At 38.2% G+C, this 12,778-nt stretch overlaps 1 protein-coding gene across 5 annotated transcripts in view; it reads right to left on the bottom strand.

Annotated features, from left to right (window-relative positions):
* Nucleotides 1-1,421: 1,421 nt before the first annotated feature.
* Nucleotides 1,422-12,778, bottom strand: part of LOC144534126 (adhesion G protein-coupled receptor L3) — a 215,150-nt gene continuing 203,793 nt past the window's right edge. For 4 of the 5 annotated variants that reach the window (XM_078275865.1, XM_078275862.1, XM_078275863.1 and 1 more), the window contains 2 exons: nt 10,369-10,465; nt 1,422-3,577 (listed from right to left, as the gene is read on the bottom strand). In XM_078275865.1, the coding sequence (XP_078131991.1) occupies nt 2,628-3,577; nt 10,369-10,465 (1,047 nt within the window). In that variant the 3' untranslated portion in view covers nt 1,422-2,627. Of the gene's footprint in view, nt 3,578-6,422; nt 6,549-10,368; nt 10,466-12,778 lie in introns of all 5 variants that reach the window. The other variant, XM_078275864.1, reaches the window with a different exon arrangement.

A 12,778-nucleotide genomic window follows, 5' to 3' on the forward strand; every position in this document is an offset into this window, starting at 1 on the left:
AGAACTTGACATTAACCAGGATGAAATTACCAGAAGATGTATTTGTCATGAAAACTTGTCATGACCAAGACAACTTCTGGTAATGTCACTTTGATTAATGTCAAGTTGTCATAATCACGACAACCCAAACAATGTCAACTTGTCATGACAAAAACCGAATTACACTTAATGACAGACGTCATAAACGTTTATGACTTGTTTATAACGTTTATGACACGTTCATAACAGTGTCATGTCATAGTTATGACCGTGTCATGTCACGATTGTCAATACCTTCAAGTAAAGTGTTACCTAATTATTATTATTTTTTGACCACTTAGAGGCAACAGAACAACCTGTAAACACCATATTGACAAAACATCGCCTTAAAAGTTTGTGGTGGCACTGAGCAACATTAGCATTCATTAAGTCATGAGTCATGTTTTTGGTCAGTTTATGTAAGTCCAATATACATTCTCCTTTTAGTTTGGTTTAGATCTCTACCAACTGCTCAGGGAAATATCTGGCTCTTTTGCTGCTGAATGCACCATTACGTTCACTAGCTCGCCATTAAAGCTATAGTGCGTAATTTCTGTCGCCCCCATGAGGAATTCAGGAGTAATGACAACAACACTGTCGTGACTGTACACTGGCCACCCCCCCACACCCATACAGATTATATTTAAATATAGCCATTTTGTGTTTCAGTTACTACAGCATGAAACAATAAAATACTGTGACTTAATGGTTGATTTATATAAGACACGGCATACTTACCTCTCTTCATATCCTCTGACAGGATGAATGGTCCGGGTGACTTTAATGCCTCCTGCTTAACTTATCAAACTCATGTAAAACATACAGTAACTATAAAGAAATCATTGGTTACACCAGCAATGATATTGAAATATTTATTACAGCTTATGAAATCACTGCTTCTATTGTAAAGCAGACCAGAGCATACACAGCACATCCACTGTTGCTGGGCCAAAATGTATTTGGCACTAAAATGGACAGAGGGCTAATGAGAGATATTAACTGATATAAAAAGGCTTGATCGTTCCATCATTTGGAGGTCCTTCGCTGTTATCCATATAAAAGAGTTCCAAGACCCAGACAAAACACCAGAACTTTTGTCATAGCTAAGTGATTAACCTTAATCAGTAATTTATTTGTTGGCAAACAAGTTTCACTGTTACAACAAATATTAGTTATGAGGTCATTCAACTTGGAAACCATTACAAAAATGAATAAATAAGCCATAATCATAGCCAATAATAAAAACTTATCTGTGCCACTAAACGTACTTCCATTCTCCAATGTATTACTGTTTATTTAAACAAATAAATAAATATATTTTCTCCTCGAGGAAAAAAAAACAAAAACACTTCCAGTTTTTTCTCACTCCAAAAGCTTTTTCTTTAATAAGTAAAACAACCATCTTTCTTTTTTTGTGCCTAGTGCTCATCAATGTACAATTTGTTCTCTTTCTGAGAAGCAAAAGCGCTTTCGAAAGCCAATAGTGATGCAGAATGCACTATGCACCTTTCTGAGGGACACCTCATGATTAACTTGGACTTATTCTGTCTCCTAGACGATCTGTGAATCAGAGCTCTGCTATCTACACAGTAAAAAAAAAAAAAGGGAAAAGAAATCAAACTGAAACAGAAAATAGACCTGAAAACAAAGATGAATATGCAGCACAAAATGTATGTTTTGTTGTGATATCTTTTGTGTTATTTGCTTCTATTTAGATCATCATTTCTTGGAAAGTGATAAAAGAGGAAAACAAAAAACAGACCGGTACCAGAAACGGAGAAAGGCCAGCACAACTGAACAAAATTGCTCCTAACCACTACATTTACAGAGACAAAGGGTTTGTTCGGAACAAAAAAGCATACTATTGTGTGCAATGCTAGTTATCTGTACAATTACATAGAAATATCTCATAATTCTCTTTATTAGTTTTTTTCTCCCTCTTTTAACAACTGTTATTACAGTAAAATGAAAGAAAAAAAGAACAGCTATGCTTGAAAGCATACTATCAATAATTCCTTCATGGTAATTGTTCAAAATGTGTTTGTGTTGTTTTTTTAGTTTTTGTCTTTTTTCCATTGAAGGGTCACTTCAGCAAACAAAATGTGCTGCAACGCACCAAAGAGGAAGAAAATCTTTCAAAAAGTCAATATAGATACAGAAGTATAATAAAATAGTCCTTTTTTTTTTAAATTTACCATTTATTCTGGTAAAGTGTGTAGTTTAGACTTGTATAGTTTGGGACTATGCAGTTCATTTTGACTGTCAGACTACACCTCTGAGACCTAAAAATCCGTGTGAGTAATTGTCTCTTTTCACACTGAGACAAAACACGCCAAACCACACAGGGTTGGAGGGTGGGGGGAACACAACATCAACAGATTCCCGCAATGTTTAACCAAATATAGTCACATATGAGCCCCCATACATAGCAATCATTATCCTGTTTGTGGTCAGCAACAGCGAGAGTACAGCCATTTGCTCTGCCTCAGTCTTCGGGGCACAGAATAAAAAGAAGGGCTACCACTGCCAACGACTGATGGAACAACGGGACAAGGGGAAGTGGACTACGGTAATAGGAGGGACACTGGAGGAGCGGGAGGATGTTGGGCCTATAGGCTAGTGACTAGGTGCGAGGGCTCCGGCTGGGCCTCTTCTGGAGATAGATCCTCTTTGTTTGGGGGCACGATGAATCCGTCGCTGCTGCCCCGTCCTAGCTGGTAGTAGGAGTGCAGCTGATGGAGGTGGTTACGTGAACCCAAGTTGGGCATGCTCTTGTAGTAAACGTCGTCCGAGATGTCCTCTGGGCTCTTGGTGTCCCCCCCGTCCTTGGAGCCGTCAGCAGATTCTGCAGACACGTCGGGCAGGCCGGGCAGCATGGGCATACTGGTATAGAGGGAGTCTCTCTGGTGGTTGTGCCTGGGGGACGAGGCCTCGTCATCAGTGTGCTCATTAGTAAGTAAGGGAAAGAAACTTTCGCTGTTCTCCTGGGGGATCCTCCTTCGAGACGAGGAGGAAGTAGTGGCGGACGAGAAGGGGTGGTGGGGCAGTGGAAGGGGTGGCGGTGCTGACTGGTGGAGGTGATTGTTAAGGTTGTCCACCGCCTGCAGTGACGGGGGTGGTCTTTGAGGCAATAGCGGGGCATTAGACTCCTCGCGAATTAACTCCAAGCCCAGGCCTTCGTCATGGTGCGGACCAAAGGTGGAGTGGTCATCCATGCTCAGTGCCACATTCATGCCTATCCCCACTCCCAAGCCCATCCCGTAGCCACTGTCCTTGCCACCGTTGCTAACATTATTGACCAGCTTATTCATAAGGTTCCGGTTCTGCTCAGTTGAGCGCTCATGGGAATTGTTGAGGTAGGAGGGGATATAATTGGAGGTGAGCTCTTTCAGGATCTTCTTTTCCAGGGTGGTCTCCTTGTGGTTATAACCCCGATCAATGATCTGGACACAGTCACTCATGTACTCAGCACTGGCGATGCTGTAGCTGTTGCCATGGTTACCATTCAGTGGTAGAGTATCCATGACACTTGTATCCCGGGCATTGTTCAGGATTCCCTCTGGAATGACAAACATGGGTTGGGTTGGGGGGTAGAGTGGGCGAATGAGAAGGGTGAAATCTGATGGGATGTAATTGCCACAGCTAAATGTCAGCCATTTTTACAAACACAAATAACACCAATCAAAAACTGTGGCCCTTTTATTCTGAAATATGCCCTAACCCTCAAGCACTCTCAGCACCTAATGTCACTGACAATTCTATAAAGTGCACTTTGTGGAAATGAAGACTCTAGAGCATTTGGATTAGGTAAAACATATAGCATTAAACATTAAAAGCCTGCATACTGCAAATATTAACATCATACACACTTACCTTGTTACAAAAATAAAAAAATGTTAAGACCAAATTTCACTTCTCATTAAATTGTATAGATTATTATATGGCAGTGATGAAAACACTGATATATGTGACATGCAACAACACAAAGCTCAAGCACAGCACAAAAACAAAGGTTATGCACTAAATTCAAGCAAACAAAGACAAAAATTATAGCCATGCATTTAACACTTAAAGTGACCACAAACCAGCTGTAAATTTGGAGCCCAGCCATATTGTCCCATATGAGCATTGCAATGTTGTAATACTGGAAGAAATTATTTAGTCATGTCTGCTTTGTCCATGTGATCAGAACTAGCCCTCTCTCTAGACATGAATTAGTTAAAACATTTCAGAATCAACCCACACTGGAGGAAAGGATACTTTCTGTTCTCTCTGTAGCGTGGACATCTAACATATTTTATCAGTTTGACCAAGTCTATGCAGCATCAAAGCAACATGTTTGGCCATAATTCAAACTACATCAGACAAGGCTATCCAGCTTGTTAAAAGTGTCAAGCCTACAAATTTGACCTCTTGAAAATTTGACAAGATTCATTTCTGAGTCCTTCCAAAAGTAAATTAGCTTGATCAAAGTACAGTAAAAAGAAAGAAAAAAAGTGCATTAACAAAGGCACAAATGTTCAATATTCACTGAAGAATACAGATAGATTTGTATTGATGTGTCTTATGAAATGTTGAGTTGAGTCTAAATATTGACTGTAATTCCATTAGCTTATTTAGAGTGTGATACCAAATGGGCCAATGGATATTTGCCTGTAAGAAGCAGCAAATGCCTCACTTTTTTTTTTTACATCAACTAGTGCAAACTACAGTAAGCAGTGGAATTGAGGATGAGATCTAAACTAGTTTTTGCAGGTCTATTTGAACTGGGGAAGACCTTTGTCATAAAAGAATGCTATTACTTCCAAAGGGAATGACATTTTGTTTTCATTACCCTTTTGTCAGAAAAGAAAGTAAAAGCCAAAGTCAATTACATTTGATAAGCAATGTTTAGTTTGACTCCCATACTTGTCTCTCTGTAGGGCTCTTTTAGGGACAGCATGAGGGGAAGGAAAGAAGAAAAGAAAACACAATAAGCATAACAGTGACAGGTAGAAGAGAAATGTGCACATACAGTATGCTGATGACGCATCAAGAAAATGTTTTTGGAATGCAATCGTTTTATGTCACCATGCAGATTTTGCGTACCCATTGAAAGAACCACAATCAAATCAAGTATTAACAAATATAGAAGGGAAAGACGTTTTGCTATAACCGTTTGAAGAATCCTTGGGGTAAAACATGGCAACGATACTTGAGCCTCAAATGCACCAGTAAATCTTTTGTTGCATTAGCATTTTCATCCTTATCCTCATATTTCTTTTACATCTATGGCTACATCTAAGTAAGTGAATTATAGCCCTCTGTCAGAGCTCCGATGCAGTACTTGTATTGCATACATAAATTATCCCCTGATCAAAGCTCTCTGTGAGTTTTTATCTCATTTTTACACGGGTTTCTCAGTTTTACAGACTCACAAAGTTACATCAATCTCATATTGACTGCTTAGAGTTGGAATAAAATAACAGCTCTGCACTGGAAAAAAAGCATTTCAGTAGTCAGACTAATCCCAGACTAAAGTGGATTTCTTGTTGGCTGATCGCGAGGGTTTTCTAATACATAGATCCAATATTTGTATTGATGTTATAGTCAAAGACCAATGTGTTTAAGTTACTTCACAATTAAAGGTTTCAAGTTAAAGGGCAATTTAGTCATTGAAGTAGGCGGAAAACTGAACTATTTATGTCTTAAAATTAGGAAATTATATTCATGAAAACATTAAAACACTAAAATACTCAAATGAATGGCAATCCTCATCCTCGCTCTTAAGACTATTCTTTTCTATGCAATAGAAATGAATTGCATTTTAAATTTAAATATCAGATCCAGTTACATTTATCGCGAACAAAAATGTCTGACAATACAACAGCAGCATAAAAAGAAAGAAATGCTAAGACTAAAAACAGAGAGACAAAAGACATGGCACACAAGCTGTACTGACAACATTAGAGCATGTTTAAAATAAATGACTGGGGATGTATCCGGCTCCCTACGGGCACCCATTCTTGATCATTTTTACAATGTCTATGTCGGCCAAAGAGCCATGCATGAGTGTAACTTGTGTAACCGAATAGCAAGCCCTGACCAGAAGCCAGGACACACCCCAATGAAAAACCCCAAAGCAGAACAAACCTGTAGGATTTCTGTGAAAAAGCTTTAGTTTGTTCAATGCTAACACACAACATTTAGAGCAGTGTTTTTTTTAATCAAAGCCCTGTAAAAACCCTCAAGGGTGAGCACTGGCATTTTAGCTTAGTGCAAGTCCATTACTTTTAACTCTCCAATCATAAAGTTGCTTTCTGTTCCTTGGCAGGAACAAAGCCACCTCACTGTTTCCCTAGGACCAGACATGAAAAAACACTGCCCTAGCCACAATGTTAAAGAATGAAAAGAAGCTAGCACACCTTGTGTGTTGTACATGCCCAGAGGGTTGTTATAGACTGCCGATTCCCCAAGCAATGTATTATAGGGATTGTTAGTGCCATGAGGACGTAGGAGTGCATTAGGTATAAGATGGTTAGCCATAGCCCCTGGAGCAGCCAGAAAGAGACAGAGTGAGGCAGAAAAAAAAACAGAAGAGAATAAGAGCGGAGAGACAGAAAAAAAGGTAGGTGGGTAGATAAATTGAGATATAGATAGAGAGAAGGAGAGAGAACATACATATCAGTTGGGCAGATGCAGCTGAGCTATGACAGCCATTAACATCCAAATGATCACATGATCATTAATGTGAGGGGTTTTGCTACATGAAAGTGGCAGAGCTGAACTGACATGGCTAATGGGGCCGATGGAAAGTGTGGTAATTGTATTGTTAATGCCGGCCATTAGTGTTAAGCCTGTTTTTGTGCTCCATAATCAGGCAGCATACTCGTGTTAAACAAATTACAAAAGCACCGACATGGCCAATACTACACATATACATGTACTGTTACATTAGATTCTAACAGGACAAAATACAATAATCACTCAGGACACTGTTTGGTCTTTGAGGCTGAAGTAATAAATAAAAAAAGAAAGTGCTCCAAATTCATTTAATTGACTGTTCGCTCAACACCTTCCCTTAACAGAGATTGCAATGATTAACAATGGTAACTAAAAACGGCATGCCTGTCAAGCTTCAGATTTCTCCACATGATGAAGCGGTGTGCATGGGGCTACTCTTCATTTATCATGATACATTTGTTTTTTGTGTCTTTTTTTTTTCAACCTTTCAAAGACCAAAAACACAGGAGCAAAAATCATTGCAAAGAAAGAATTAAAGTTATTTTTTTGCTTTGCTCTGACGTGTGATGCAATTGTTAACATAGCTTAGCTAACTAGCTACAGTAGTAACCCAGTGTTATTCCCAAGGCCAAGGAGAACAACATTGACTAACTACATTAGTATATGGGTTTACAGTACAGGTTATGTGAAAAAAAAAGCTCAGTTCTCGAGCATAAGGACTGTGTAGTATTTTCCCAATGTGTGGAAGCAGGTCCTGGATGCTATCAGAGTTTAGGCTAACGTGCTAAGTGGTTCTTTATTTGATTGCTAACTTCACGAGATAGCGTTACATGAAGTTCAGGTTCAAGTGCAAAACATGAAAACGACATAAGCACAGCAGTCATGCTTATGTTAGAAGAAAAATATGTCAGACATTTTTCCTATTCTTTTCAACCAACTCATGAAGCTAAGCTTAGTTGAGCTAGCTACAGCTAATAAAACTGAGTGGTAAATCTGTCACCATTATCATTTTAACTGCATATGTGCTGTAACAGTACATTATTATTATTGTTTGTGGTATTGCCGATCTTATGAACTGAAAAGGGATATTTTTCTTCAAAGAGCAAAATTCACATTTTTTTCTAATTCTCTGCTGAAGTAACCTCTGCATAAGTGCTCCCTTAGGTCAAGATGGTCATTCCTTTGCTCCAACCTCGTCTCCTTCGCACAAACAGAACGGAGGCTCATTTTCTTTTTATGCAATGCTTGCCCTCAGGTACTTGCTGCCAGGATCTTGCCCAGATGACTCATCAGTTTTCCAACAACATAGTACCACACCAAAGCAACTGTCACAGTCTGAGCCCGGTGATTAGCAGCAGGTTTGAGGGCTGCAATCTTAAACATGAATGGTGCAGATTCCCTGATGTTTTTTCTTTTCTTTTTCTTGTTGATAAAAATAATTTATTTTCAAGTGTTTGAATACATTATGCGGAATATCAATTACACCGAAGACATTCACATTCATTTCCTGTTTACAAGATTTTTTTCCCGCCCCACTGCATGATATGGTGCTATTGTTTTTAAAGCAGCAAATTCAAGATTTATGAGGGCAATATGCCAGAGCGGGTAAACATCTTTTAACTGAGGTACGAATACACAGCAATTAGATCCTCTGGCAGAGTGCACTGTTATTTTCTAATGCTCTGAATCTGTCAAACCAATGGAGAAAGATTTTTTTTTTTAAATATTCTTATGACTCTCCCTATCTTTTTTAAAAAGTTGGTCTTTTTTAAGGGGTTTCTTATTGCAGACACATTTTCTATTTTGGAAGACTCTCCTTAATAACATTTTAAAAATAATTACAGTATTGCTTATTTAGGCTCATCTTTCAGCATTGATCTAATTTTTAGTTTAAGTTTAGTATTAACTAGGCATATTATGATCATCAAAATGTTTTAATAAAAAAAAAACAGTAATTATTTTTTTCTGTTGCTGCTCGCCCCAATTACAGTGTATTCCATAAACACCAGTCCCCTTGAATTCTCCCAATGACAGATCCCTTATTGTGTCTGTGTTTGATAAATTGGACAATTTCTAAAACCGCACTGATTGTGTGGTGCTCTCGAGAGAAGTGTCAGCTGCAAGCTCGCTCTCAGGTGCGAAGGAGGGAGAAGCCGGGGTGTGGAGATTCAAAATACAAATCAGCAAGAAATATTCGCTCCTCAACTCATAATTCCTTAACAACAACATGGGAACAGCCACACATCAGTGCAATTCTATTTGCATCTGTTCCTTATGATACTTGTGATGGCGGAACACAATTCCAGTTGCACTCTTGTGCGTGTTGTCTCTATCAGAGACAGAGCCTAGTAAGAAGCCAGGCGTATACATTTGCGTTAATAATTTCTAGGTCTGCCTTTTGCTCTAATGGAAGATCCTTGTACGCTTTTCTTCAACTCACGACCCACATGCGCACCTCCCGCCCCAATTCAGCCTCTCCACAATGGATAAAGGCTGTGTCTGTTGATGGTGCTAAGCTGAGTGCCTAATTATTGAGATCTTGACACTTCCTCCCTGTGTCGAACATGAATCCATCATTGTAACTATGCATTAGTGTCGACGCAAGCAGGCGCCCAGAGTGAACTTAGAGAGCAAGCAGTGTGGAACCCGATCCCTCTATCAAGAGATGCGGTGAGTGGGCAGGGATGGATGCCAGCCAGGACGGTATTTGCCACTATATGTTAGATGTAGTCTGGTATCTATTTTTTTTTGTTTACCTGAGAGACTCCAAAGTTAACTGTATTCACTGCGCCGCTGTCAAATGCATTATGGTAAAATACTTTTTATTAATGTTTTTCTGAAAGGGAATACCACTGAATTGCACTTTTCCTGAGAGTATGCCCAGTTTCACTTTCAAGGCTTTTGCAGTCAGAGTTGCATTGCTTGACGGGAGGGGGAGGAAGAAAATATAGAGGTAACTTTATCATCAAATGCCCCAAAACTAGAATTTTCATAAACAAGTTGATATGATGACATTTACATAATTGCATATGTTTTCTTATTTAGATTAAATGAAATCAAATTGTTTTTGTAGACTCCTTAAGACTCTATATTTTTTTAATTACTAGACTGTAGAAATGATTTGTTTATGCTTCAAAATAAATACATTATAAACTTGTTTCTTCAGCAGAATGACACCAAAGAAGGATTTTATCCTTTCAATCTCTGCCTTGTATTCACAATCACGTTCTCTTCTATCCAGACAAAACTGTTTTTAAAAGCAGTTCTGATGCATTTCATTTCTCATATTTAAGAACGTGCTTCATTATTTGGTGATTATTAATAGTTGAGTAGAAGATGTGTCTTTTACTTGTATTTCTAATCATTTGGAGTATCTGAGTCAAACAATTGTGAAACAAGTGATGTACCTTGAGTCAAGGTTTGTGGTTGAAAGCTTTGCTTGTCAAAGAAAAGGGTTTTGATACTTTGATACAAAAGTCTTTGCTTCCCATTAAATGGAAAGCGACTGTAACTAAAAATCAAGAAATGAGTGAAGCAACTGTGAAAAACTATCTTGTATTAGTCATAAAGTCTAAGGCCAGTGTATTGATAGTCATTTAAGTTAATATTTGCTGCGGGACCAAGTACCTCTGTTGAGTGATGCAGAGCTGTTGATGTCACCGGTCATAAAAGAGGACTCTGACTGTTTTCTGACTGTGTCATTCCACATTCGACGGATGCGGCTCTGAAAAGAAAAACAACATGTCAAAACCCATTACAATATTCACTCTGAACACTGTCAGTAATTCAGCTAAAAACTTAAAGTCTGCACATGGAGGATGACTTAAAGAGCATCATTGTTTAAAAGTTCTATTTCAAGCATACAATCACCTTTTTAATATATATATATATATATATTAGGGGTGTAAGAAAAAATCCATACACTTGAGTATCGCGATATTTTATTTTGCAATACTGTATTGATTTTTTTTAGTTTACGTGCAAAAATATTCATGTAAGACAGTGGTTTATGTTGTGTTTAAACCCCATACTGCTAGATGGCTATGCTGAGACACGCCACTAGTGTCCTCACCTAACAGTGCCTAGCAGTGCCTGACTTTTTGCTAGAAGCTAACAATGTAGCTATGGCTGAACTTTGGCCTACTTTAGCATATACAAATTTGCTCACTAAGAACCTGTGAACCACAATCCCAAACTGGCAGTTAGATTTTCTGTGTACTGAATTGTTTACCTAAAGTAAAGTTCTTTGACTTTTATGAACATCATGTCTTTTTTTAAATATTAGTTTTTCGAAAATTATACTTTATATAATACGCACAGATATATCGAAATATATTGAAATATATTGAATCATGACCCATGTATCGTGATACGCATCGCCAGATTCTTGCCAATACAGAGCGCTAATATATATATATATATATATATATATATATATATATATATATATATATATAAAAATAAGAGACAATCAGCTTTTTAATCAATTGCGTAAGCCATGAAACATGTCAGCTATGGGGATAAGAAACCTCCAATAAAGAGGAGCACTAGTACTGGGATAGGTGAAGTCAATAATAAAGTCATCAGTAAAGCTTTTCGAATCAGTGTCTCGGATTTCAAAGGCTCAATCCAAGAGGGTTCATGCTGGTTAATTATGATACAGTCCCATGGGCTGTTGCACAAGCTAAGGGTCTGGGTATCCAACCACAGAGCTGACTACTGTGCCAGAGGGGCTTGGCAAAGGATTTCAGATGAATACATAACAGATTTGGTGATGGTGAAAAGAAAATGATGTGTAAAATATTTAGTAATAAAATGCTTTACTTAAAGGATAAATCCAGTTTATTACAACGAAGGTCCTATTTTCGTGGGTTTTGGTCAACATTCCTATCATCAATAACAACATTGCACTGAACTATCATCTTTACACTGCCAACACAGCAATGTGGTGTGAACCACATGCAAAATATTACATAATAGCAGGGTCCAAGCTAAAAAATGAGGGGAAAGGTTTAATAATAAAGTCATGGAACGAAGTATGCATGTTTTTCTGTGATTGCACCTTAGACAGGTTTCAGCTTAATTTAGTCATTGCCAACATCATTAACTAAATTTGGAGCGTGTCACAAAAGTGTCACAGCACCTCACTTAATCTCTCCCTGAAATTCTCCATTTACTGTAAGAATGACATTCAGACCATGAGCCCAAGTAGATGCCAAAGTAGAGGGTGTTATGATCAATACTGCACTCTCAGATATGTCATTTTAGGCACTTCTGTGTCCACCCCAGGTGACACTCATATAATCGAACATGAACATACACTGACAGAGACGATCTTATTAACATATTGTTTGGCATGTTGTCCGCAGCACTGGATACACAGATGGGTTTAAAATGACAATTTTTGGACGGATAAAAACTTGAACCATTCATAGCCAGTGGGTTCGAATGTACTTTGCTGATTGCACATTCATTTAGAAGCCTCAGAGTAAGCAATAACCAAGCACGTCTTTCTGAGTGTTTCCATTCCTGTCTGGCATGAGGTTAGAGCCATCTTGTCAAAGCACTGTGTATAATTAAACGCTTTGATCTGTGTGCAGAATGCAGCTTGTATCGTGGGTTGCCACTGCATGTTTGACTCTAAGGACTATTTATAACTGAACACTGGAAGGAAATCACAATCTTTAGAATATGGATATGATGTTCAATTACAGTGTATCATGGCAATTCATCCTATACTTCATGTCAATGTGGGAGGAATCCATTAACTATTCTGTTTACAAGGAGACAGAAGTATTATATTTCGGCAGAGAAATTCAAATCTACATTCGTGAGCGTGAACAAATTCCTAACAAAGCTCAAGCCAATACTTTAGTCAGTGTCGCTGCACAAATGTGTAGCCTGCTCCAGTGAAAATAAATTGTAGACTGACTTCATGTACTTAGAAAATGTTTAGCTCAAGAAGCATTACATTTTCCTGCTATCACTTTCAAACAAGGACATATGATGTACTTTGTTGCAATCTATCATACGTACC

The sequence above is a fragment of the Sander vitreus genome, chromosome 19 (genome assembly GCF_031162955.1).
Source record: "Sander vitreus isolate 19-12246 chromosome 19, sanVit1, whole genome shotgun sequence".
Taxonomy (NCBI): Eukaryota; Metazoa; Chordata; class Actinopteri; order Perciformes; family Percidae; genus Sander; species Sander vitreus.